This window comes from Dasypus novemcinctus, chromosome 9, assembly GCF_030445035.2.
Source record: "Dasypus novemcinctus isolate mDasNov1 chromosome 9, mDasNov1.1.hap2, whole genome shotgun sequence".
NCBI classification, from domain to species: Eukaryota; Metazoa; Chordata; class Mammalia; order Cingulata; family Dasypodidae; genus Dasypus; species Dasypus novemcinctus.
Genome location: NC_080681.1, coordinates 107,430,686 through 107,458,055, shown reverse-complemented (window position 1 = coordinate 107,458,055; position 27,370 = coordinate 107,430,686). Strand labels below are relative to the sequence as shown.

General features: G+C 40.1%; 1 protein-coding gene and 1 non-coding gene across 2 annotated transcripts; both read left to right on the top strand.

Annotated features, from left to right (window-relative positions):
- The first annotated feature begins 2,607 nt into the window (after positions 1 to 2,607).
- Positions 2,608 to 27,163, top strand: PPP1R8 (protein phosphatase 1 regulatory subunit 8). The gene is made up of 7 exons (XM_004455710.4): positions 2,608 to 2,715; positions 4,600 to 4,660; positions 17,277 to 17,430; positions 18,910 to 19,130; positions 20,679 to 20,823; positions 24,106 to 24,170; positions 25,731 to 27,163. The coding sequence occupies exons 1-7, from the start codon at positions 2,660 to 2,662 to the stop codon at positions 26,082 to 26,084; spliced, it is 1,056 nt and encodes a 351-aa protein (XP_004455767.1). The 5' UTR covers positions 2,608 to 2,659; the 3' UTR covers positions 26,085 to 27,163.
- On the top strand, positions 6,180 to 6,342 carry LOC111763497 (small Cajal body-specific RNA 1). Its single transcript, XR_002796360.1, has one exon. It is a non-coding gene; the product is annotated as a small Cajal body-specific RNA 1 (non-coding RNA).
- Positions 27,164 to 27,370: the final 207 nt, after the last annotated feature.

Below are 27,370 nucleotides of genomic sequence, written 5' to 3'. Positions count from 1 at the left end.
TCCTTCCAACTTTTTTTAAAAAAGCTTTTAAAATTATAAAAATTAAAGGGGTAATGTTAGATGGCAGTCTTCATTTTTAAATTTCCTTACTTGACAAAATAAAAGTTGACACCCCTATATTACCTTATTTTCCTGACCCAGGATATCTCTTAAATCTGAACCACTCATTTTAGATTATAGATTAGCCCTATCACTTTACAACTGAAGAAGCTGAGGCCAGGAATGGCATTCTAATACAGGAACTTAAAGACTTGAGGAGGTGCTCTGCATGTGAATGGTTATTTGTATAACATTTGAGGCTTTATTACCAGGAAGTTCCTCTCCTAAATGTTATATATTGTCTCATCTCGATAATCTAAGAAAGGTACTTTTCCTGTTGCTCTTTATCTCAAGCATTCAGACTTCAAAACCATACCTTTAGACACTATGATATACTGCCTTCTTGTATCAACTAGTCCATACCATCCTGCCTGCCACCTTTTCCATTAAGTCTTTCCCTAAAATCCCGGAGAAGTAGCCATTTCTACCCAACCTTTTCTGTCAGCACCACGAGAACCCCTTTTCATTGGGAGCATGCTAAATGAAGCATCCTGCTTGTACTGGCTGTACACACACAATTTTCTCAGTATCTATGTTTGATAACTCATAAATATCAAAGATGTTTTAAGAAAGGTTACTGACTTTAATATATTCCTAAAGGATTTAGATTTTAAGGAAGTCTATCGAAGGCTAAGGAATTAATCTTTGTTGAGATACCAAAATCCAAAGGCAGCTAGCTAGCTCATTTCATCAGTCTTTCCATGTCAAAAAGTTGAGGGCTTAGACTACTGCCCTCCAGTTTGCTGGTCTATACTGACATCATTGGCGCCCAAACAAAGAGCATTTTGTTTTATAAGGGGCTGGGTAAGTGTAAGGTACCGCTACATCAGATGCCAGTGTGTGTAGCAGCTGTGCTGGAAAAAGGGCATATGGCTGAGGAGTAAAGAATTACAAGGGTAAGAATATAGTTTTAGGTTTCTTGGGAGTATAGTTAGCAGTAGAAGGAATTAAATAACGGATCACACACAGAAGCCGAGAAATTAAAAAACAAAGGTTACCTTCAGGTCATTGGTAGCAAGAAGTGACTTAAAACACCACACCATGCTTGAAAAGGGCATGGAAGCACAAAGACACAATCTTTGTAGTACAAGTAACTTGTTAGCTCTTTTCTTTTACACTCAAAGCACTCTTGAGACTATTTATTTCCTTCTCTGAAACCATGCCCTTGTGCTCAAAGGAGGGAGCCATAGAATTATTCCTGCTTTTTTGAAGCTAAAGTTTAGAATTTGAATTTTCCTCATTAGCCTAGTTTTACTTTGGAGGTTGAAAAGGAGGCTATTAGCAGGTCTTTTGTTAAGTGATCTTATGATAAGTTAACATCCTTGCTGGATGAGTTTTTGTGCTTTGGAAGAACAGAGGAAAAGGTGATTCTCCAACCTGTCCAAGAGTTGATTTTTAATCCAAATTAATGGTATGCTGCAGTTAAATCTTGAGGCGTGCAAATTTCATCAAAGGCAAAATCTTTTCAACTGGCTGCTTTTAGTTTTAAGATCTAGAGGACAAGCATCAAGAAAAGACAGATTTCCTAACTTGCAGTGCAGTACCTCTTTCTGGTAAAGAATTCTGAAAAAAAGTGCAGGTCAGATAATCCTAATGAAGTTTTCTACAAAAGTGAAAAAGCCCTGTGCCTCAGTTGCATGCTAATAATGAATATGAGTGTACCAACATTTTAAGTTATGAGAGAGTAATGATTAAAGAGTATTGTCTTTGGCATCATATAGTCATAGGTTTGAATCTATCTCTCTGCTCCTTTCCTCAGGGACCATAATACCTATCTCAAGAAATGTTTGAGGATTAAATGAGATGATCCATCTCAAATACTTACCCAGCCTCAATAGTCAAGGCTATTACAAGACCTATTGATGGTCTTTTTCAGTTAGCTGGTGACTACTATGACCAAAAGCAAAATATCCAAATATCCCTCAATAAACTTAATTAACCAGGCACAGTGAAGATTTGGTCTAAGGACGCCTGCCTTCTGATTGGCTCTGCTGCTGGTCTAACTTGTCCAAAGTTTCATAAACATACTAGATGACCCTTAAAGCAGCTTCCCAGATTATCCATCAGTCTCTCAAGGTCCAGACCAGGATTGGAAAGAGGGAGTAGGGTGCTGCTTTCCGGAAAAGGGCCGGATGAGGAAAAACAAAACCAGTGATCAACCTCATAGTTCTGCCCTCTAGCTTGTCTTTAAATTGGGGGCGGAAGTCGGACGGTGCGAGACCAATGTTTTCAGGATTTTGGAGCCCAGGAGTATGTCGGAAGGAGGTGAGGCGACCAGACTCTCCTCCGTACAAGCACCATTTTCTCCGACACAGCCTGGTCAAGGAAAGCCCTAGCCTCGAAAGATCATTCCAGAATAGGCTGATTCCTTCAAACAGTTGGAAAAAAAAAACCAAAACCCTCAAAATTAGCCCCCCGCCTCCACCGGCACTAGAAGCGCCGCGAGAATGCGTGCGTGCGTGCGCGTGCGCATAGGCTGCTGAGAGACCGCCTTTCCCCTCCGGGTCTTCCAGTTTCCCGGTGTGCTTTGGGCGCGCCAAATGGGAGGGGGAGACGCAAGATGGCGGCAGCCGCGAACTCCGGCTCTAGCCTCCCGCTGTTCGACTGCCCGACCTGGTGAGTGGTTAAGCGGCTAGGGCTAGATTGGCCTGGCCTCAGCTGGACTGGGCTAGAAAAGCGGCTCTTTTCCCGTGGTGACCCGAATTGCTCAGAGACACTGGGGCTGATTGAAGGAGAGTTGACCGCCGCGCCGGGCCGGGCGGCGTGTGGAGAGACTGGAAGCCTGGAGCCTGGGCCCAGAAACTGAGGGGATCCGGGGTTGGGGGACCTTGGGCGCTCGCTCAGGCAACTCCTTGGGCAATCAGCCGGACGTCGGGGCGCCTCCAGACCTCGGCCCCGAACTTACCCAACTCCTGACTGAGTGCCTGGTGTTCCTATGGAACACGGTACCTGCCCCCCTGCTGGGTACCTGCTCTCCTGCAATCGGTCCCGAGCGCGCACGAGCCAGCTAGCTGGCCCCAGCCCAACCTCGCAGTCCAGCATCCCTCTGTCGCTGCAACCCCGTGCGGTACTTGTCTGTATCCTGCAGCCTGGGAGCTCCTTTAGGGCAGGGATGGCGCTGACCTACCCCAGCGTTCTTAGCTACCAGCACGAAGCCGGGCACAAGTGGGCATCAGTAATTGTTGGAATGAACTCCTCTGATCTTTTTACAATTTCTTGGGAATAATTTGAATTAGTCCTTGAATAGGGGTACAGGGTGAGTAAGTATGAATTTCTTTGCAAGAAGACACAGCTGAGTTAGATGTACTTCTGTAGCTCTTAACACAATGTATTGTTTATACGTCTCTGTCTCACTTATGTTGAGATCCTCAAGAGCAGGAACTGTTTGATGCATCTTTGTATTTCCAGATCCTAGGCCTGGGCCAGGCACATAGTAGGAGTTAGGAAAGTATGTTCTGGATGTAACGTTCCTTTCCTTGTTTCCGGGATAAAATGGGCTTGTGTCCAGTGTCTGTCCTTTCAGCAACTGCTATAAAGGGTGTCGGGCAAGACTGTGAGATGACTGTTGCATCTCCAGTTAGATGGACAAGTGTACATTTTTCATGTATGAAATACGAATGTCAGGGCTCTGGCAGTTCATTGATCGCTTCAAAGCAAGAACAAGCAAGCAAGTGAATATGTGGCTTTCGGGGTCTTTTTGCATTTTTATAACATGCTGTTGCTTCAGTCTACGATGTCTTTGTCCGGTTTGGTCCTCCACTGCATTGATTTCAAAAGTTGGACCAGGACAGCAATGGTTAAAAGATTGTTTTAGGTTCACCTACCATTTCCTCAGGATTTAGTGTGTACCAGGCAGGCACTGTGTAAGGTGCTTTGACAAATGTATATGCCTCTTGAATGGTCTGGCTATATGAATATGGAGAAAAGTTTCCTTAACCCTAGCATTGAAGAAAGACCTGTTCAAGGGCAACAAATGTCCCTTTTACTTATTTGATACCTGGTTTCATGAGCATGATTTTGGCTCCCTAATTATGTACTTCTGATTTGGTCTTAGAGCTCAGGACAATACCACTGCTTATTCTGTGATGAAACTAATCTTCATTAGCCCAAAATACCAACTGATTTTTTTCTACTTTTTCATGAAGTTTGTGATAGTGGTAAATCTTAGATTCAAACTTCAGATGACCAGACTACCAGGGCTATTGTACTTGTACCTCACTGTGCTGCTTTCTCTCTGAGGTAGATACCCAGTGTTAAAATACAGTTTTCTTGTTTCTGCTCCAAATACAGAACATCTAAAATCTGTTTTAGAGCAATTGAATCATTGGGGAAGTGTCAGATATAGAAAGGAACTGTAATAACAGTGAAGTAGATGACATTTCTGCTTGAACATGAATTAATTATAGCCTGGTAGGAGAGCTGCAGTGTTGAATGGGAGAATGATTGTAAATAGCATTTATGAACTCTTCCTGAAAATGCTTTTTCATTCTTATTTTTCAGGGCAGGTAAACCTCCACCTGGTTTACATCTGGATGTAGTCAAAGGAGACAAACTAATTGAGGTATGGAAATACATGTCTTCCCTTTTTTTCCCCCCACTATGCTAAAGATTTTTGCTCATTGACTCATTTTCCACCCCTTCTCCTGTGCTTTGTTTTCTAGTAATGCTACTTTGTTCATCCTGAAAGTTTTTTCTATTAAAAGCACATAATGATATAATACATTCAAACTTCATATCTCCAACTGACACTCAATTTGTTGTGACTTCTCTCACCTTCTAACTGAAGGGTTTTAATAGGTCTTGGGTCCCAGTAAAACCGGAAATCCTATACCCTGGTACAGTCCCTCTTCTTTGAGAATATATAGAGTGTATGGAAGGCACAGGGTATGCAGTAACTGAAGAAAGTGAATAATATAGATTGAATTTAAATTTTAAATTGCTTTTGAGATTCTGGCCCAAGCTAGTATGGTGAACTAATACACTTGCTCAAATAAGAGAGGGAATTTAGGTGAAATTTATTCATTTCAAAACATTTTTTGAGTTCTTGTTATGTGCCAAGTACAATGCTCGGCATAGGGAACACAACAGTGAACAAAACAAACATGGTTCCTGTTGTCAAAGAAATAATCCAGTGTGAAAGACACACACAGAAAATTTAAGTACTGTAAAGGAAAAGTTTAGAGGAATTCCATCTTATGCTAGAATGAACACCACATAGAACTTCAGGAAAACATGAGTTTTGATTAGCTATTAAGTTGTACATGGGTTTTTTTGTTATGGTTTTGTTTTAGTTTTTGTTTTGGTATCATTTATTTGCCAAGGAGCTGTGAATCTTCTTGTCTAGAACCAATTTTACGTTAGCTTTCACAGCTAGAATTTGAATTCAAGGCCACATTATTGAATGCAGTTGTTTTTCTTTCTTGTATATAATAAAAACGTTGCTTTCCATGTTTGCTAGCTTGAAAGGTTCTCTGTGAGAGCTCCTAGAGGATGATTGTAAATATATTGTAGTCACTTTCAGGGTGTTGTAAAAGTACCCAGGTATTTTGCAAAATATTAAACTATGAGTTATAATGAATTCTGCCATTGTTATTAATTCATCATGTCTTCAGCCATGATAAATACCCTTTGTCATGGATTCTTTACCTTAAAGATGACAAAACATCAAGATTATTCCAGGAAATATTTTAGCTAAAATGTCTGTAAAATCTGTTTTATTACAAAGTGTTCCACAGATACAAAATATTTGTTGCTAAATATCATGACACTTCAAAACATATAGGAATCTACTTTGTTACTAGATTTTAATAAATCTTTAGTTTGCAACAGAAACAAACAAGGAAGCCTAGGCTTAATAATAACATCACATTCCTTTGTGAAGTAGTTTACATGTTCCAAAGCACTCTTGACTTATCAAAACTCCTCTAATTATTGGTTCCCATCAGCTAATAATCTCTGTTTTTCAGTGCCGTTAGTTGTGCTGAGCTGCTATACAGTTGTTAGGTTACAGTTCATGGACATCACTGTATTATTCCTGAGAGGACTTGGACCTGAGATTTGCCTATTTTTAAGGAGCTTGACAGCACTCGATACTAACCGAGCTATCTACATCCTAGCCTTGTGTCAGAGGCTTGCGATGTGTTGTGATAGCTGGGTTTAAGAAGTGCAATATTAAAACAGCCATGAGTCTTTTAAGCCCAGTGTGTAAAGAAACACTCTGAGTTATAACTCAAAGGCACAACTGGATAGTGGTACTTGGCCATAACTAGAAAAGAAATTTGACTGTCTTGATCACTGATACTGTTTTAAGACCAATGCATTATTTCATTCACTTGACTAGAAGTGAATGTCCAGGAATTAACACATTTCCTTGATTCTAAAGCATACTATATTTTTCCCCTTATATTTTAACATTTCTATAATTGGAATGCCTTTTATGGTTAATGTGTGCATTTAATTTGGGGGCCCTTTTTCTCTTTTTTTCTTTGAACACTTAAATATTTTGAATGTTTTTGGCACCTTAGAATTATAGAAATTTGGTCCTTCTTATATTAGAGCCCAAGAGCTGGTGGTCTTAAATGTTGTGCTCCTTGAGGCTAAACTATGATCAACTGTGGTTAGCAAATTTAAGTTTATAAGGACATAATTTGTGTGCATATAAATATGAATCAGAAATGCTGTGAGATTCAGCCTGCATAGGTATCACTTACAGAGAACAAGATGTTGACATTTGAGAGTTCATTCTTAGGTCAAAGCAGGCATGGAGGTAACAATCTGATTGAGCTGTCAGACTGTTGTTAAATCTTGGAGCTCTAAGGTAGTATGTGCCTGGGACCAGCTCTCGTAGAAGCAGAAGGAGACTGCTGGGCAAGGTTTCTCAGAAGTGACCCATATATCTAGGCTATCTTAAACTAATTGAGCCCTGGTGCTAAGGTTGAAAGAAACTGGGTAAATGATGACTTAAAGAAAAATTAAGAGTATGATCCACAGAACTTGTTCACTCCTTAAAATACTTCCTACCAAATGGTGCCTTTTTTGATGTAGGTAGAATGGAGAAAATAAATAATGTATGGCTAAAAGAGCTTAAATTCTGATGTTAGACAGACCTGAATTTCTAACCCATCCCGCCAGTATTTCACTGTGTGACATACATATGTTAATTACTTTGTGCTTCAATTTTGTCACCTGTAAAAATAAGTATAATAGTACTTATTCACCTCAGGGGTGGTTGTGAAGATGAAATGACCTAACAAAATTCATAGCACAAGATGCGGCATTTCAAAGCTGAGTCTTTTGTAAGGGGAAATGGGAGAATAGTAGGCCTCTGTTAGTTCTATAACTTAGCTAAAAATGAAATCTAAGCCTCTTGATTTCTAGCCTTTTACCATACTAACTTGACTACATTTCTCTTCTCAGATTTGTGCTGTCTTCCTTTAGGAATTTTAGCGGAAGTGTAGTGTGAAGTGTAAATTGTAGCTTAATGAGTCTATGTTTAAAGGAAAAACACAACATATCCAAATTCTTAAAAGTGGTCATATTGTAAACTGTTAGAATTGGAAGAAGTGTTAGCATTAATTCATCTAGAGACCTTCATCTATGACAGAGCAGTCTAGAGCCAATCTGGCTGAGGCTTTCCTGATCCAGGTTTAGAAGAATAATAAGGATGATGTAGTAAGTCTTTCTGAAATGGTGATACTAATCAATGATACTGTAAAAAATATCCTTTTTTGGCAAAATAAAGCTAATTCTTTTTCAACCCCTTCTCCCTCTAAATTTTTTTTTAAGATTTATTTATTTCTCTCCTCTTTCCCCTCGTTGTCTGCTCTCTGTGTCCATTCGTTATGTGTTCTTCTACGTCTGCTTGCATTTTCAGGCAGTACCAGGAAACTGCGTCTTTTTTTGTTGTTGTTGTTGCATCATCTTGCTACGTCAGTTCTCCATGTGTGTGGTGCCACTCCTGGGTGGTCTGTGCTTTTTTGACGTGGGGTGGCTCTCCTTGCGGGGTGCACTCTTGTGCGTGGGGCACCCCTACACAGGGGCACCCCTGTGTGGCATGGCACTCCTTGTGTGTGGCAGCACTGCACGTGGGCCACCTCACCACATGGGTCAGAAGGCCCTGGGTATCGAACCCTGGACCCTCTATGTGGTAGGCGGATGCTCTATCAGTTGAGCCACATCCGTTTCCCATCCCTACAATTTTTAATCAGTTTTATTGATACATATTAATAAAGCATAAAATCAACCCAAAGTGTATGATTGATGGTGTTTGGTATAATCACGTAGTTGTGCATTCATCACTTCAATCGTTATTGGAGCTTTTTCATTATCCCAATAATAGTAGTAAACAGACAAAAAAGCTCTACCCCTTAATAATCACCTCTTAATCACTCTGTGCTTCCCCCACTGTATATAGCTGCTATTCTGTTTCTGTCTTTCTAATTTGTTTGTATTTATATTTTGTATAGATGGAGTCAAGCAATGTGTAGTATTTTTTGTCTAGTTTATTTCACTTAGTATATTTCCTTTTTTTTTTATCCTTAATAGAAGATTATTAATAGACACTGTTGTCCATATTTTGCTTTGGTTGTATTGCCTGATATTAACATCATTAACATTAAGATGAACTGTACATTTGTTCAGTTTCAAAGAAAAATTCATATATATAATATTACCCATACTCATTTCACATGAGATTTCACTATGCTATACAGTCCCATGTTATATTTTTTAGCTTTCCTTTTATTTTTATTTTATTTTTTAATTCTCTTTTTTTTTTTTTAATTTATTTCTCTCCCCTTCCCCCCCCCCCCCCATTGTCTGTTCTCTTTTTCTATTTGCTGCATCTTCTTTGTCCGCTTCTGTTGTCAGCGGCACGGGAATCTGTGTTTCTTTTTGTTGCATCATCTTGTTGTGTCAGCTCTCCGTGTGGGCGGCGCTATTCCTGGCAGGCTGCACTTTCGCGATGGGCGGTTCTCCTTATGGGGCGCACTTCTTGCACGTGGGGCTCCCCTATGCAGGGGACACCCCTGCGTGGCACAGCACTCCTTGATTGCATCAGCACTGTGCATGGGCCAGCTCCTCACAGGTCAAGTAGACCCGGGGTTTGAACCACGGACCTCCCATGTCGTAGACAGATTCCCTAACCACTGGGCCAAGTCCGCTTCCCTAGCTTTCCTTTTAGTAATATGCCCAACCTTAGACTTTCCCTTTCAACTGCTGTCATACCCATATAATAGCACTACTAGTTACAGACACTATGATGTGATTTCCAAAGATTTACAAACAACTTTTTTCCCATTCTGCACAGATTAACCCTTAGCTTTCCATTCTCTAAACTCATTTGTTTTCTGGTGGCCTATATTCTAGTTATTAATTCCATGAGTTTATACAATATATTTAGTTCATAGTAGCACAATCATGCACTATTTGTCGTTTTGTGTCTGGCTTGCTTCACTCAACATAATGTCGTCCAGGTTCATCCATGTTGTCATCTTTGAGGCTTAATTTCTTCTTACAGCTGCTTAATATTCCATCATGTGTATATACCACAATTTGTTTATGCACTCATTGGTTGATGGACATTTGGGTTGTTTCCATCTTTTGGCAGTTGTGAATAACATCACTATTAACATCGGTGTGCAGATTTGTGTCACTGCTCTCAGTTCTTCTGGGTATATACCTAGTAGTGGTATTGTCAGGTTACAGCAAATCTATATTCAAATTCCTTAGGAACTGCCAGACATTCCTTCACAGTGGCTATACCTTTCTATAGTCCCACCAGCAGTGATTAAGTGTCCCTATCTCTCCACATCCTCTCCAACACTTGCAGTTTTCTGTCTTTTTAATAGTGGCTATTCTGTGTGGGTGTAAATGATAGCTTTTTTCTTTTTTTAAAGATTTATTTATTTATTTCTCTCCCATTCCCCGCCCCCCCCCCCCCCAAGTCCTCTTCCCTAAATGATATCTCACTGTAGCATTGATTTGCATTTCCCTAATTGCTAGTGATACTGAACATTGTTTCTTGTGGTTTTTTTTTTCAGCATTTGTATTTCTTCTTTGGACAAATATCTGTTCAAGTCTTTTATCCATTTTTTATTGTTGAGTTTTAGTATGCCTTTATATATCTTATAAATCACCCTTATCAGATGTGATTTCCAAATATTTTCTCCCATTGAGTTGGTTGCCTTTTCACCTTTTTGACAAAATTCTTTGATGTGCAAAAGTTTTTGACATTGAGAAGGTCCCATTTATCTTTTGTCTTTTATTTCTCGTGCTTTGGGTGTAAGGTCCCAGGACCCATCACCTACACAAGATCTTGAAGATGTTTCCCTATATTTTCTTCTAGTAGTTTTATGGTCCTGGCTTTGATAGATTCTTGAGTAGGGTATGAGATAGGGATCCTCTTCCATTCATTTGGCTATTGATATCCAGTTCTCCCAGCACCATTTATTGAAGAGACTGTTTTGTCCCAGTAACATGGACATGTTAAATGTCCCAGTAACAAATAGGTTTGTCAAAAACTAATTGGCATTAGGGAGATGTTTGCTTCATGAAATGCATTGAGTATTTTTCTCTCTTCACTTTTTTGGAAGAGTTTAAGTAGGATTGGTGTTAATTCTTCTCAGAATGTTTGATAGAGTTCACTTGTAAAGCCATCTAGATAGTCTGGTCCTGGAATTTTCTGTTGGGAGATTTTTGATGATGGATTCAACTCTTTAAATGTGATTGGGTTGTTGGGTAAGTTCTTGTGTTTCTTATAGCATTAGTGTAGATTTATTGTGCATTTCTAGGAATTTGTTCATTTCATCTAGATTGTCCAGTTTGTTGGCATACATTTTCTCATAATATCCTCTTGTGATTGTTTTTATTTCTGTGGGGTCAGTCATAACATCTCCCCATAATTTCTGATTTCATTTATTTGCATCTTCTCTCTTTTTTTCTTTGTTAGTCTAACTAAGGGTTTGACAGCTTTTTATTTTTATTTTATTTTATTTTTTAAAGGTTTTATTTTTTTTATTTCCATCCCCTTCCCCCTCATTGTCTGCTCCCTCTGTTGATTCGCTGTGTGTTCTTCTTCGTCCACTTGCATTATCCTGCGGCACAGGGAAACTGCATTTCTTTTTTGTTGTGTCATCTTGCATCTCCATGTGTGCGGTGACACTCCTGGGCAGGCTGCACTTTTTTCACACAGGGCGGCTCTCCTTGTGGGGCGTATTCCTTGTGCGTGGGGTACCCACACGTAGGGGCACCCCTGCATGGTATGGCACTCCTTGCACGTGGTAGCACTGCACATGGGCCAGCTTACCACATGCGTCAGGAGGCCCTGGGGATCGAACCCTGGACCCTCCATATGGTAGACAGATGCTCTATCAGTTGAGCCACATCTGCTTCCCAGTTTTTAATTTTTAAATTTTTTTTTCTTTTTTTTCTTTTAGATTTGTTTATTTTTACTTATTTCTCCCTCTTTGTTTCCTCTTATCTTCTTTTTTAAAAAGTAGGCACTGAGAACCGAACCTGGGGCCTCCCATGTGTGAGGGAGGCACCTAATCGCTTAAGCCACCTCCGCTCCCTGTTGTGTCTTTCATTGTGTTTCCTTGCTGTGTCTCTTGGTTGCCTCATTTTATTGCATTAGCTCACCACACCAGCTAGTCGCGTCAGCTTGCTGTCTTGCTTGTCTTCTTTAGGAGGCACCGGGAACCGAACTTGCGACCTTCCATGTGGTAGGCGGGAGCCCAGCTGCTTGAGCCACATCCACTTCCCAAGGGGTTTGACAATTTTATTGATCTTCTCAAAGAACCAGCTTTTGGTTTTGTTGATTTTTCTCTTTTTTTTTCCCCTTCAATATCATTTATTTCTGCTCTGATCTTTATTCTTTCCTTCTGTTTGCTTTGGGATTGGTTTGCTATCCTTTTTCTACTTCCTCAGGTGTTTCAGTTAGGTCTTTGATTTTAGTTCTATCTTCTTATTTAATATAGGAATTTAGGGTTATAAATTTCCCTCTCTGCACTGCCTTTGCTTTATCTGTAAGTTTTGATAAATTGTATTCTCGTTTTCATTCGTCTTGAGATTTTTACTAATTTCTCTTAACAGTTTTTTCTTTGACCCACTAGTTCTTTAGGAGGTTGTTGTTTAGCTTCCACAGTTTGCAAAAATTTCCCCTTTCTTGTCTGTTACTGATTTCCCACCCTATTTCATTATGATCTGAGAAGTTGCTTTGTGTAATTTCACTCTTTTTGTATTTATTGAGACCTGCTTTGTGACCCAACACGTGGTCTGTCTTGAAGAAAGATCATTGAACACTTGAGAAGAACATATAACTAGCTGATTTGGGATGCAACATTCTGTTAGGTCTAGCTCGTTTATCATCTTGTTCAGGTTCTCTTTTTCCTTGTTGATCTTCTGTCTAGTTGTTCTATCGGATAATGTGAGTGATGTGTTGAAGTTCCAATTATTATTGTAGAGATTTCTGTTTTTCACTTCAGTTTTGCCAGAGTTTGCCTCATGTATTTTGGGGCGCCCTGGTTAGGTACATAGATATTTATGGCTGTTACTACTTCCTGGTAGATTGTCTCTTTTGTTAATATATAGTGGCTGTATTAGTCAGCCAAAGGGGTGCTGATGCAAAATACCAGAAATCTTTTGGCTTTTAAAAAGGGTATTTACTTTGGGGTAGAAGCTTACAGTTACTAGGCCATAAAGAGTAAGTTACTTTCCTCACCAAAGTCTCTTTTTTTTTGGGGGGGGGGGGGGGGGAGTTATTTTTTTGATTTGCTTTATTTATTCTTCCCACCCCCTTGTTGGTAGCACTCACTGTCAGCTCTCCACAGTGGTGTGGGCTAGCTTGCCTTCACCAAGAGGCCCCGGGAATCGAACCCTGGGCCTCCCATATGGTAGTTGGGAGCCCAGTCACCTGAGCTACATCTGCCTCCCCCTCACCAAGGTCTTTGCCATGTATTGGAGCAAGATAGCTTTCAACATCTGCCAGGTTTCAGGCTTCCTGGGTTCCTCTGTTTGCCAGAGTTTATTTCTCTCTGAGCTCAGCCCCTCTGTTTTCTCCACAAGTCCAGCTCTCGATTACTAGGTGAACAGCTTGTTTCTCTTTCCAGTGCCTTCTCTCTTCCCTTATAACCAAGCTTCTCTGTGTGCTTGCTTCTGGGGACTCCAGCTCATTTGCCATGTCTTTGATCTCTTAGTCCCTACTCAGCAGGGGGCGGAGACTCTACACCATACTGATGTGGCCCAATCAAAGCCCTAATTGTAATTTAATCATACCCAGGTACAGACCAGTTTACAAACAGAATCCAATATCTATTTTTGGAATTTATGAGCCATATCAAACTGCTAAAATGACCGTCTGCATTTCTTTAGAACTTTTTTGCATTTTTTTTTATAAGCACAACTGTTATTTATTATGCAACATATACATATATAAAACATGAAATTTACATCAGTATTGTGCTTTATTACAATTTAGTATTTAATATATCCATTGAATGCCAAAACATGCACACAAAATTTAAGACAATGTGTTTTACTTTAATGTGAAGTAATATTTGCTTGTATTTTAACAATTCATTTATCATTAGAAGCACTATTTTCACAAATAGCCAGCCCTCCCTTCTTTAGTTCTTGCTGAGTTTCAGGTTCAAACAGAAATAACATCAAAGGAATCATGCAGAGGCAGTAATACTGATAAAAGTTCAAATAAAATGCTTTGATGGAAATTCCCAGAAATTTTTCTCAAAATAAAACTTAACAAACATCATGAAGATTTCTTCTCTCTAGGATAAGAGATTGATTTAATAAAGAAATGATGAGATAAAAAAGTTTACTCATGTACATTTTTTGCATTTTTAAAGTCTGTTTTGTCCAATATTAGCATAGTTACCCCTGCTCTTTTGTGGTTTTAGTTAATGTTTGTGTGGAGTATCTTTTCCAACTTTTCATTTTCCGCTGATTTTTATCCTTTAGACAGAATATGGATGGCTCATGGTTTTTTTTTAATCCATTCTATCAGTCTATATCTTTTGATTGGGGAGTTTAATACATTCACATTCAATGACGTTACTTTAAATGCATTCTTTACTTCCAACATTTTATTCTTTGGCTTTATATGTCTTATCTTATTTTCATTGTCTTTTTACTCTTTTGGTTATACTTTCTGATAGTCTTCCCTTCTGTACTCTCCTCCAATCCTTCCACTCCTGCCTTTTGCTTTCAGGCTATAAGATTCCCTTGAATGCTTCCTGCAAAGCTGGATTCTTTTACAAATTCTCTTAGGTTCTGTTTATTTGTGAATATTTTAAACTCACCTTCATATTTGGAGGACAGTTTTGCAGGATAAGGAATTCTTGTCTGACAATTTTTCTCCTTCAATATCTTATTTATGTCATACCACTGTTGTCTCGTCCCCATGGTTTATGATGAGGAATCCACACTAAGTTTTACTGTGCATACCTTGTATGTCATGGTTTGCTTCACCTTTATGTCTCTTAGAATTTTCTCTTTATCTTTGGCATTTGACATTCCAAGTAGTATGTGTCTTGAAGTAGGTCTCTTTGGATTTATTCTGATTGGGGTATGCTGTGCTTCTTGGACATGGAAATTCATTTCTTTTATGAGAGTTGGGAAATTTTCAGCTATTATTTCCCTATATACTCTTTTTTTTTTTTTTTTTTTTTAAAGATTTGTTTTATTTCTCTCCCGTTGTCTACTCTCGTGTCCATTCGCTGTGTGTTCTTCTGTGTCCTCTTGCCTTCTCGGCGGCATTGGGAATCTGCGTCTCTTTTTTGTTGCATCTTCTTGCTGCGTCAGCTCTCTGTGTGTGCAGTGCCACTCCTGGATGGGCTGCGCTTTTTTCACACAGGGTGGCTCTCCTTGTGGGACTCACTCCTTGCGTATGGGGCTCCCCTACGCGGGGGACACCCCTGTGTGGCATGGCACTCCTTGCACGCGACTGCCCTGCACGTGGGCCCGCTCACCACACAGGTTAGGAAACTCTAAGGATCAAACCCTGGACCCTCCATATGGTAGATGGAGACTCTATCAGTTAAGCTATGTCCACTTCCCTCTAATGTATTTTTTATCTCATCTGTTGTGTCTTTCATTCCCATTAGCTCTGTTCTTTTTCTTTGGGATTTCAAATTCTTCTTTGGACTTGCCCAGTGTCCTCTTAATGTCCCTCATCTCTTAAGCCATATTGTTTTTCAACTCTGATTTGATTTAGGGGATTTATATGGCCCTCATTGATTAGTTGACTCAAATCCTTGTCTCAATTAAGGCTTTGATATATTCCTTTGCTTGGGCTGTATCTTCCATTTTCGTGGTTTGGCTTGTGATTTTTTGCTGATGTCTTGGCATCTGATTACGATGGTGAGTCTACTCTGATGCTCAGTTTCTCTCTCTTGTTTAGGAATTTATAGAGTTAGGATGCTGTGTGTTACAGCTGTTCTTTGATTCTTGGTTCATCTAGTTCTAACTCTTTAGGATTTTCTCTGTTTAGTTGTTCAAATCCAGGCCATGGACCCAGAAGTGGATTGCAGACCGACTTCAAAGGGTCTTGGGAAGGGAAGCTGTAAAGGCCCCAAAAAGTCTACTTATTTACTTTTAATTTCCTCACATGTACTTCCTTGGTCTGCCAGCAGATGGTGCACTTCAACAACCCTCTCAGTTCAAACCCTGGTTGGAATGTGTTCCCTGCAACACCTATGAGAACAATGTGACAGGATCCTGTCTTGAGGCTCTTCAGAGCCTCACAAATCAAACTTTCTCAGAGGCTGCTCTCCAACCTTTGCTAGTAGCCCCTTCCCTTTTCCTGGGTAGGGAATAATTTCACTCTCCTTTGTGTCCTCAACACCCAGTCCTGGTCAGTCCCCTGCAAGCTCCTAGGGCAAACAATGGCATATCCCCATCCAGCCTGAAAGGGCTCTGGGGCACAACAAACCAACTTTGTTGACCAAAAACTGAATCAGTCTTAGGCTGCGTCCCTCCCTCCCTGGGGAGGTGGACCCCTGTGGCTCCCTCTGTCTGTAGCCACCAGCCAGAGACCACAGAATTCAAAGCTCTCTGCATGTAGGGTGGTGGGGTGGGCTCCTGTAGTAACAATTGACTGATGTAAATGTCCGTGAAATCCCTTTTCTGCTACTGGGATATTACACAGTATATTTTTTCTAGTGCCATAGCAGTACTGAAAACATTTTTAGAGCTCTTCTTTTAGAATTGTTGCAGTTCCATGGGGCATTATTTAGAATACTAGAATTATAAGTCAGTCATACTTGAGTTTAAGGCCCAGATCTGCCACTTAACCAGCCAGCCTACCTCCTTCAAGTGGCTTCATCTCTCTTAGTCTATTTTCTTATCTTTAACAGTAGTCAATACTTGTCTCAGAGTTGCTTTGAGGATTGGTTGAGATATATTTAAAATGCCTAGCAATAATAACCCTTCAATAAATGTTAATCCCCACATTCCCCACCCTAAACATGGACAACTTTTACCCCATGAGGTGATTTAATACTCATTTGGTGTTAACTTGGGGCAATAATTTTTGTGACCAGAGTCAACTGTGATAATAAAGTTGGATTTACGGACTTACAGTATGAGTTTAATGTTATTCTAGTTCCTTATGAGGGTTCCAAAAATACTTTGGGGCTATGGCAACATGTTTAAAATATAGATAGGTCTTTACACCCATTTTCCTTCCTGACCAAGTGATAATATTCATTCAAATATACATTTTCTAAAAAGCAATCTTAAAATTTATAGAGCTGCTCTGTGCTTCTTTTTTTCTATTTGACCTAAAATTAGATCCAGTGAAACCTTCTCTTTGTAGTAGACAAAGAGATCCACTCTTGATAGAATGGTTGATCTCTTGGGGCAGGCCACTTTTTGTCCTATAGAATTAAGAATTATTTTCATACCCACACTAGACATTTTGGGCACCATATTTGTGGGGATTAATTGCCATCCATTCCCCCAAAACAGTTATCTTAGTAAATTAATCTGAAGTCTTAATCTTGAAGAATAATGGGAAATAATTTTTTTTTTATCCCTCGCAAGAAATTTTATCTACTCATGAGCCTCTATATATTTGATTGGAAGAGGATTTTGTTTTTGTTTTTTGTTTTTGTAAACCCTGTTGAAACATGATTTAAGTAATATTTAATTTAATATTTATTTAGAAACTGATTATTGATGAGAAGAAGTATTACTTATTTGGGAGAAACCCTGATCTGTGTGACTTTACCATTGACCACCAGTCTTGCTCTCGGGTCCACGCTGCCTTGGTCTACCACAAGCATCTGAAGAGAGTTTTCCTAATAGATCTCAACAGTAGTAAGTAATTCACATCCAGTTTCACACACTCCCTTTTTTGGGTAATGTGAAAATACTGTTTGGTTTCTTCAGTTTGGAAAGCATGTTTTATTGCTTATTAAGGAAGAAGTTTACATTTGGTTTTTATAATCAGCCCTTTTCTATTCCTATGATATCTCCTGTTTTCTTGAAATAATTGATGACTGAATACAGGGAAGAGGTTTTGAGAAGCACTCCCCTGGAAAAAGCAAGAGGTGAATATATAGAGAACAATAACAACAACAACAAAAATACCTAGGAGCTAGGGACTATGGGTATTAAGTCTTTGTAAGGACTGTGATGAATTGAATTATGGTCCAATTGAAGCCGCAGCCACAGTTAGCTCCATAGTGGGGCACCAGTGCAGGACATTTAAAAAAACACTTGTTTTGAGCAAAATTTAATTTTTTTATTGAGTCCTTTATCCCCAGCTCCATTTCACTTTGATTACTAATAATATTAATTTTAATTCCATGAGCACTCTCCACCTAATGATTGGAAGGACAGCATCAGGATTTTCTGGGTGATGGCAAGAAGCCAAACAGATTTTTAACTTTGCTAAAGATAATCCACAGAAATACAGTTGAGACCTACCTGCCTGGAGCCCTCACATTTGTTCATTTTGCCCGTGTGTGTCTGTATATGTGTGTGTGTATATATATATATATATAAACCAGTGTAAATTGTAAATGGTCCTGCTCTTGGGTTAATCAGGTTTGACATATTCTCCCCCACCCCACCTCCCCAATCTGCTTCTATGATGGTCTTGGAGAGGCTTGTCTCACAAGTACTCACTTGCAGATTTATCTCATCTTTTCTTTCCATTTCATAACACACAGAATGCAGATGCAGAAAAATACTCCAGGAGGATTGTGGCTTGCCTTAGCACTGACCTCTCACCTTTTTCAGCCAAGTTCCTTTCTTGTTCTAGGGGAAACAAGCATAATGCAATGTAACTGCCTCTAGGCCACCAATTCCTGTGTTCCCTAGACTTGAGACTAGAGAGGCCAGGCTGCAGTATAGTGATGCCTGTTACCTGCCTTGTGGAGGCATGGCTAATGCTGGGTCAGAGCCACTCCTCCTGGACCCAGAATGGAGCCAAGCCTGACTGGCAGCAGAAAGCAAGCAGTGGTATTGGTTATTTGCGGTACCAGCAGGTCTGAAGATGTGCTAAAAAATACACTGAAGAGATTAAATTCTTAATGGAGAAATTTTCCTTTTCATTGTAACACATAGTGAGGGGTGCAAAGTGGACCCAGTGCCATTTTCATTTTAAAAGCTTATTTTTCTAACTGGCATTTCATATAGAAAAATCAATAGCAAAAAAACAAAAAAACGGAAATGCTAGGAGGAGCTGACCTGAGACAGGAGAGTTGATGCTGCTGCTGTCCCTTCTAAAACTTAGGGTTTTTTGTTTTTGTGTTTGTTTTCCCCTTACATTTCTGATTTGGTTGTTCCCAGCACACGGCACTTTCTTGGGTCATATTCGGTTGGAACCTCACAAGCCTCAGCAAATACCCATCGATTCCACGGTCTCATTTGGTGCATCCACAAGGGCATACACTCTACGTGAGAAGCCTCAGACATTGCCATCAGCTGTGAAAGGAGATGAGAAGATGGGTGGAGAGGATGATGAACTCAAGGGTTTACTGGGGCTTCCAGAGGAGGAGACCGAGCTTGATGTAATTCCATGTCCATGTCATTGTTTTGTCTTTTGGGACCCTGGTTTTGCAGCATGTAGCTGTTCTGCGTAGCGTGAAATGCTGATGATTTAGCACCAGAAGGTTTTCTTGAGTCCTATAAAGGGCCTTTGCTGCTATGGCAATGTGGTGGGGACACGTGATATATCTTGGAGCCACATTGTGTGGGTTTGGTTATTTATGATCAGGGCTAATGAGACTGGGTTTCCCTGTCAGGAGACCCTCAGACTTCAGCCTATTAGGAGCCAAGCCTGGGAGTCATATTTTTCTATCCCTCTGTCTAATATGAGTAGCCACTAGTCACATTTCAAGTACTCAGTAGTCACATGTGACTAGCAAGTACCATATTGGATAGTGCAGTTAGAGAATGTTTTCCATCATTTCAGAAAGTTCTTTTGTACATTGCTGACTTAGACTGACACCTCTGTTAATTTTTTGTGTGTGCACTGTCTAAACAGCTCAGGGATCTTCTGAATAAAACTAGACTGTTTAGCCTGCTTTTGGTCTTATGGGCTTGGCTGCCCTGAAGGCCTTGAATTTTACAAAATAAAATTCTTAAGTGCTAGAGTTTTCCTTTTCTAGAGTCTGACTCCACTAGATTCTGGTGTGGCTTTACTGCTTTACATAGCTGTCACTGCACTGATGTGACTGGCCTTTTCAGATTGACCCATTATAAGCATGTCCTTCATCACCCATGTGCATTTACAATTCCTATGCACCAAGGCAGCCTCCTAACTCTGGGGAAGAAAAACACAATCTTATAATTTATAAATAATTTGGTCCTAAAGAGGTAGCCTCACAACTAGTGACCTTGATGGCAGTCAGTCTTGCCTACTTCCCTTCCAGGCTGCCTCCATGCTGCTTTGTCTTCTGGTTAAGTATATTAGATGCTCTTTGGGTACTCATTCTCAAGAAATTTGAAATCTCTGAAATGCAGTGCAGATTGGAATAAATCCAGTAGATTAGGAAGAGATAAGATGCAGTCCTAAGGCCAAGTTAATCAGTGTGATGGATGGATGGTTATGAATAGAATTGGGGCCAGGCATAGGGATGCAAAGTGACAAAATATTATTGTCAAAAACTTAAGTGTACTGGCATTATCCTTTAAAGTTTTAAAGGAGGGAGCTACTGGGAAAGACGCTGTCAATTGTCCTTTCTCATCTCTGTTTTTTTATTATTTATTTAAAAACAATTCTTGGAGATCTTCTTAGTCACGTTTCCTTTAATTTTCAGCATGAAGAGATGATCACTGTTCTTAGGTGGGGGATAAAACAAAACTCAAGGGTATTTGCACAGATGATCTTCCCCTCCTTTGAAATACCACTGCCCCACCACATTCTGTCAAGTGAAACTTGTTAGTATTAGTGTTGTAGGGATGGTAGTGATCTTTTCTAAATGCAGGAGAGAGTCTCATTATCTTGGGAGGTCAAGGTTAGCCCCTGATGCCTTCCTGTCCTTTATTTAGTAGTATTTTCTCCTTCAAATTCAATGTGTACTGATTCCTGTTTTCCCTCTGTGAACCCTGGCTAGAACCTGACAGAGTTCAACACTGCCCACAACAAGCGGATTTCCACCCTCACCATTGAGGAGGGGAATCTGGACATTCAGAGACCAAAGAGAAAGAGGAAGAACTCACGGGTGACTTTCAGTGAGGATGATGAGATCATCAACCCAGGTGAGATATCTTCCTACTTTGTTCTAATGAAAAGAAGCTGTGGTCTCAAGGAGTAGTGTATATAACCTACAGGTCAGTTGAAATACTGCCTTAACAAGGTTTAGGATAATAGGTGCTATACCTGAAGGGAGATATTTTTGTACAGTCCTTTGATGGAGTACCCTGAACCGCTCAAGCATTATCCAGTGACAGTGTGAAAGAAATGGCTAAAGGAAGGGCCCTGTATAATTAACTATGCAGAGCAGGGCCGAAGTTGTCCTCTGCTCACCCAGTGGAAGTTCAAGGAAGGTATAAGAAAATTTGTTGTCTACCTCACAGCAGAACCTAGCCTAAATCATTGTTTTTTTGGGATTCTGAGTATGATTGGCAACTCTAAGGTTGAAGGACCTCTGCTGCCACTATTAATCACATTGAAGACTTGCCTCTCTAGGAAAGTGACTTACCATACATCTGTATGGAAGTGTTAGCAAGATGAGTGCATTAGTTTATAGGGGATGTCACTCATCATTCAACATTCATTTACTAGGATTATGTTACCTGTACTGTGGTAGGTGGATGACACAGAGCTGGGAGGTACAGTTTATACAATGGAGATGGAATCAAAAAGACATTATTTGAAAATAAATATCAATAGGTAAAAATAAGGAGCCCTGACTGACAAGTTACTTATTTCCCAAGTTAAGATCTAGTGAGAATAACTTTCAAATCCTGCATTTAGGTTCAAAATATCAGTTATTTAAAAGAAGAAGATTTGCTTTGATAACAGTTCGTGGAGGGAAAAAGATCTAGGAAATTCTAATTAATTGAAATGTAGTCTGAGTCTGCAGGGGGATATGGAAACTAATCAAGTGCAATTTAAAATTGTATTAAGAGAAGTTGGGGTGGGGGGGTTGTGGAGAGCAGGATATAGTAACCCTACTAGTCTCCATTGTGACTAGAACTCACCCAAATGCATTATGTCATCCTGAGGAGGAGGGGAAGTGTACAAGCTGAAGATAGACAGCTGTGGATGCTGGGAATGTGAAGGAACCATTGATTCTGCTGTCATCAGATATTTGCGTGACTACCTTGAGGAGGAAGGGCTGGGGCAAAAAACAGAGCCAGTGGGCACCAGATATTTGACTGAACGTAAAGAACAAATCCCTGGTTAATGTTTAGAAGAACTATACTTAAAAGGATTCCTGTGAAAGAGATCAGGGCATTTGTTGTTGTGATTCCAAGTTCACTTTCTGATGGTAGGTGAAGTGGAATGTATTATTTCTCAAAGTAGGGAACCCCCAACGGTGCTTCAGGTAAGGGCAGGCTGACGTACCTAAAGGTTTTTTCTGGGCCCTGTACCAAAACCTATTGAATAAGAGTGGTTCAGCAGTTGACCCTAGCAATTTGTATTTTTAAACAAGCTCCTGTTTGTACCAGTTAACAGCTAGCAATTTAGGAACCACTAGACTAGACAATCCCTTTTAAGTCCCTTTCAGAAGTCAGAGTCCAATTTTGTTTATTTTTCTCCTTGAAAATTAATATCCCGCAGCTTTAATAAGGTAGTGTCTTCAGACAATGTAGTATAGTGGTTAAGAGCATGGGCTCTGAAATCAGATGGCCTAGGTTTGAAATCCACCTATCTACTTAGTAGCTGTGTGAACTTGGCCAAGGGACTTAACAGACTGCCTACCTCACAGGATTATTGGGATGGTTTTAAGTGAGTTAATATATGTATAAATACTTGTGATCAGTACTTGACATTCACTAAGCCCATCATAAATGTTAGCTATTCTTGCCATTATCTGCCACCTCTTTTCCCCTTTACCCATGTAATCTTCTATGTTAGAAGCAGTACTTCTTCTAGGAGCAGAGTTGTCCTGGGATGGTGCATTGTTTCTCTAGAAGACTAGAATGACTCCAAAGAATGTGGAGCAGATGAGAGCCCTGATTACCATTCAGCCAGGACAGGACAGAGTTCTCCAGAGTGGCTCAGCCCTTCCCCTCAGCAGGCTTGTGTGCATATGTGGGGCACAGTGCCCAAAAATTAGCCACTCTTCTTGGGCTCCAATTGTTCTTGTATTTCATTTAACTTTCTTGCTGAAAGGATAAGTTGGAACAGAGCACCTAGGACAGTGAAAGAAAAGTGTATCTTTTTAGAGACTTTGTCTTCTTCCTAACAAGCATGGGTATCTTCTCCTTTTTCTTCTCCCAAACAGAAGCCATTCATTCCTTGAACAAAGATGAGTTGCATACATAATACCAGGGTATATTCTTTCGCAGCATCCTAAAATGTGTGAAAAGCCAGATTAAAACAAATAACTCAGGAGGTAATTATTTACATTAAATTGGGATTCCTTGTTTTCCAAAGGGATTCTTAAGAGTGGTTCTTTAAATAGCAAGTGCCCCCAATGCATTTAAAATAAGATGAACACTATCTTTTAGGGAAACAGTTCCTCTTCTGCCACTCTGTTAAAATAAAATGGAGCTTGGAATAGTTTTTCCTAGTAATGGTAAATCTGTTTTCACACAGTTTTTTAACCTTCACCTGGAAAACTCCTATTCATTCCTGGTGGACCTAGCCCAGTCTTCACCTCCTCTGTGCTACAGGAATACTGTTTGCACTTCTTTTAAGTGCCTCAATTGTGAGCTCTAGAAGTTTGAGTTCTTCAAAAGTGGGAGAGTAACTTGCTTCTTATTTCCATGTCTGAGTTCAATAAATGAGGCTTGTGGGCTGTGAAAAAGGGAGCTGCTCTCCTACCCTACTTAGACAGGAGGGCCTAAGATCTTTTAGTAAAAGTCTTGATTATATACAGATCAAGTTATTCAGGTCAGAAGGCCAAGTTAATTTTGGAAGCCCTGAGTCTGAGTCCTAAGTCTCTCGTTTGCTAATGCATGATCTTGCACAGGGCGTATGACCTCTTGACATGTCACAGTTTTATGACTAACATGGAATTGATAACATCTGCTCTTTCTCCTTCCTCAAGAGAGGAATGAGAAGGAACTTGTGAAGGCAGCATAGCACAGTGGTCCAGAGCATAGGCATACATTTCTGACTGTTTGGAGTCAAGTCCTGGCTCCTTTACTCTCCAGTAGGGTGACTTATTTTACTTCTCCAAGCCTGTTTGTTTTTCATCTCTTCTATGTTTATTACAGTAGGAACTACCTCAAAGAGGTGTTGTGACAATTAAACACAGTGCCCAGCACACAGTAAACACTTAAGTGTTAGATATTTCACTAATTTAGTATGAGTTGTTATTGCTTTGTTTGCAGTAAGCCCTTTACTAACCTCATCTCTTTTTGCAGAGGATGTGGATCCTTCAGTTGGTCGTTTCCGAAACATGGTGCAGACTGCAGTGGTCCCAGTCAAGGTAAGAAGCGCCTTATAAAGTATTTGAAGTACCATACAGTTTGGGTTTTAAAGTCCATTCTTTTGTGTGTAGGTAGGTATTGAGTCTGTGCTTAATTTTAAAACATATTCTATGCTTTTTTCCTATTTTTCTTGCCATGGAAGGGCTTTGTCCTGTGTCTATAGAATGCTTTAGTACCATGGAAAGGCTGCAGATGACCAGCCAGCTTGGTCCTTCGTGTAGTAAATAATGGTATGATATGAATCTGTAAATCTGTCTTTCAGAGGGTACAGAGGCCCACCTTTGGCTTTTCCCTTCTGATTCAAACAAAGTAAGCTGTTAGGCCAGAAAAAAAGCATTACTGCTGTACTGCATGGCACTTGTGGCTTTTACTGTGCCAGTATTTTATGAACAGAAATGGCACAAAAAGGAAGGTCAGCCCAAATTTGGGTTGGGCTTAAGATATCATGTATATTGAAGAACCAAGAGGTTCAAGATACAGAAGCACTTTGATTGCTGTACATGTGGAAGAATTCTTTGACATTTAGGACTCCCAGAAGAGAACAAATGGTTCCTTAATACAGTGAGAGCCCTGTTAATAGAGGTATTAAAAAAGAGGTTGGGAGACACTGGTCAGAGATGCTATGGAAAATATTTAATCTTTCCAACATATTACACTAATTGAAAAGATAAGTCCAAATGGGAGTATTAGGGTAGGAGGGATTTTTCATGAGTTTTAATCCAGTATGAAAAAGTAGAAGATGCCATTTTTCTGTGGTACTGTATATTGGTGTCCTATTTCTTTTCTCTTTTCTTGCTTTTCTTCCTTTGGAATGCTCTTTTATTAAAGTACAAAGTCAGAAGTTTTTACTTTTATGCCAGTTTTATTATGGTATAATTTACATATAATAAAATGCACCATTTTAAGTATACAGTTTGAGTTTTGATAAATGTATTCATCCACGGTACCACCACCCCATAGTCAAGATATGTATGATTTTTATCACCCCCAAAAAGTTGCCTTGTGCCCTTTTGCAATTAATCCCTTCATGCTTCCAGCCCCAGGCTACCTCTGAATTTCTATCACTACAGATTTGTTTTGTTCTCAGATTAAGATTAAAATGAGGCTGCCAACTCTGTCTTTTCCTCCCCAAAAAGAAACTTCTAAATGCCTATTACCACCTGTTATCACCTCCCTTGCTGAAAGGGTGTTTTAACATAAAAAAAGAGGGGAGGGAGGGCTGTGGTCTTAGGATAAAGAATGGTCATTTAAACTGGGTACGTTGTACTTTATGAAAAACTCAAAGACACTGTCCTCATTTTTATGTTTGCTGTAGGATGGTGAAAATTTTGTTTCGGAGCAGTGTTTGGGGACTATCCTGTTAGATGACCACAAATGTCCCTTCAAACTCTTATGACAGTGAAATAGATTGTCTAGATGAAGTTAGAGGTTTAGGGACTTACCCCAGAGATCAGTTTTTCTAGGGTTAGACTAGAAAAACCTAACTAACACCATTCTTGGGCCTCATCTCTTGTCTTCACTCTCCATTCTCTCTCCTGTCCTCATTGTATAAACCACAGAAGAAGCGGGTGGATGGCCCCGGCTCCTTAGGCCTGGAGGAATCAGGCAGCAGACGCCTACAGAACTTTGCATTCAGCGGAGGACTCTATGGGGGCCTGCCCCCCACACACAGTGAAGCAGGCTCCCAGCCACATGGCATCCACGGGACAGCGCTCATCGGAGGCTTGCCCATGCCATATCCGAACCTTGCCCCTGATGTGGACTTGACTCCTGTTGTGCCATCAGCAGTGAACATGAACCCTGCTCCAAATCCTGCAGTCTATAATCCTGAAGCTGTAAATGAACCCAAGAAGAAGAAATATGCAAAAGAGGCTTGGCCGGGCAAGAAGCCCACACCTTCCTTACTGATTTGATATTTTTGGTCATGGAGAAGGGTGGGATTGGGTGGGAATGGGGTGGAAGGGTGTTGGGGGAGCTAATGAACTAGGGAGAAAACTTTCCATGTGTGCAGTATCGTCTTTCAGAATGTCTCCTGGGGTCCTAACCATGTACTATTAAAATGGGGGTAGAGTTGAAATATCCCGTAAAGACCTGTCTTCAGAACACTTTCAATACAGAGAAATGTTTGTATACCTTTCAAAGAGATTGCGCTGGCTCTTTCCCAGGCCTTCCATTACCTCCTTTTCCTCTTCACCCTCTTTCTAGGCTCACTTTTACTTAAAGTCACATGCTCCTGGGGAGACTCCAGGCCCTCGGGCTGAATCCATAGCTGTGGAGGTTCAAGTACATCAGCCGTGTGGGTCCAGCAACCTAGTTTATATTTACTATTCTTGGCAAGTCCCAAGTGGCAGAAGAGCCCAGGTTGATCAAAAGAGGGTTTAGAATTCTTCAGTTAAGCTAAGGTTTAAACTGAAATGTGTTCCTGGGTCAATGGTTTTGAGGTCCAAGAGTTAGACTTTTCTCTTTTGTCCTTTCTGTTGGAATGAAAATATTTTGGTTTTCCTTCATCTGTAACCAGTGCCATAGACAGAGGTAGCTGGTTTTAAACTTACAGTATTGTTTGAACTCTTTTTCTGTCAAACCTGAGCACTCCACTTGCTGACATTTTTCGTTTGACTCCAGAGTACTGTCCTCTACTCTCTAAGGCGTTGTTTCCTTTCCAAGTGTGTTATGAAGGCAATTTTTTAAGGATACGACCATTAGGGCAATTCACATTAAAGTGGAAAAGTTTTACTTTGCAAGTAACTGATGTCTCTAAGAGGATATTTTTAGATAGTGGTTTGGAGGCTCTTTCCCCCTCAATTGAGAGCTCTAGTTATTCAGAGCTCCAAGACTCCACCTGGCTAACAAACATAGGAGACAAAGGTAGGAAACATTGATATGAGCTTTGTACAGAGATTTGTACATTTGTGTAATAGGCCTTTTCACGCTTTATGTGTAGCTTTTTACCTGTAACCTTTATTACATTGTAAATTAAACGTAACTTTTGTCATTCAGGTGTGCTCTGTGATTCAGTCGCCATCATTAATTCCCACTGCCATTAGAGAACTTTTGTCAAAGACACAGCTAGTAGATTTGGGAAGTGATGCTCTGTCCCCATTTCATTGCCGCAAATAAAGATGCCCCTAGTGAATGTGGAAATTCTAATTAGAAATTCCAGTCCCCAGACTGAAGCTTTAAAGCAAAGTGGGTTACGAGG

Bases quoted from the DNA above. Each gene is read 5' to 3' on its own strand.
- PPP1R8 (XM_004455710.4), top strand. From the start codon at position 2,660: ATGGCGGCAGCCGCGAACTCCGGCTCTAGCCTCCCGCTGTTCGACTGC. The intron at 2,716-4,599 runs GTGAGTGGTTAA...CTTATTTTTCAG, and splicing joins CTGTTCGACTGCCCGACCTG to GGCAGGTAAACCTCCACCTG. The intron at 19,131-20,678 runs GTAATTCCATGT...AACCCTGGCTAG, and splicing joins AGGAGGAGACCGAGCTTGAT to AACCTGACAGAGTTCAACAC.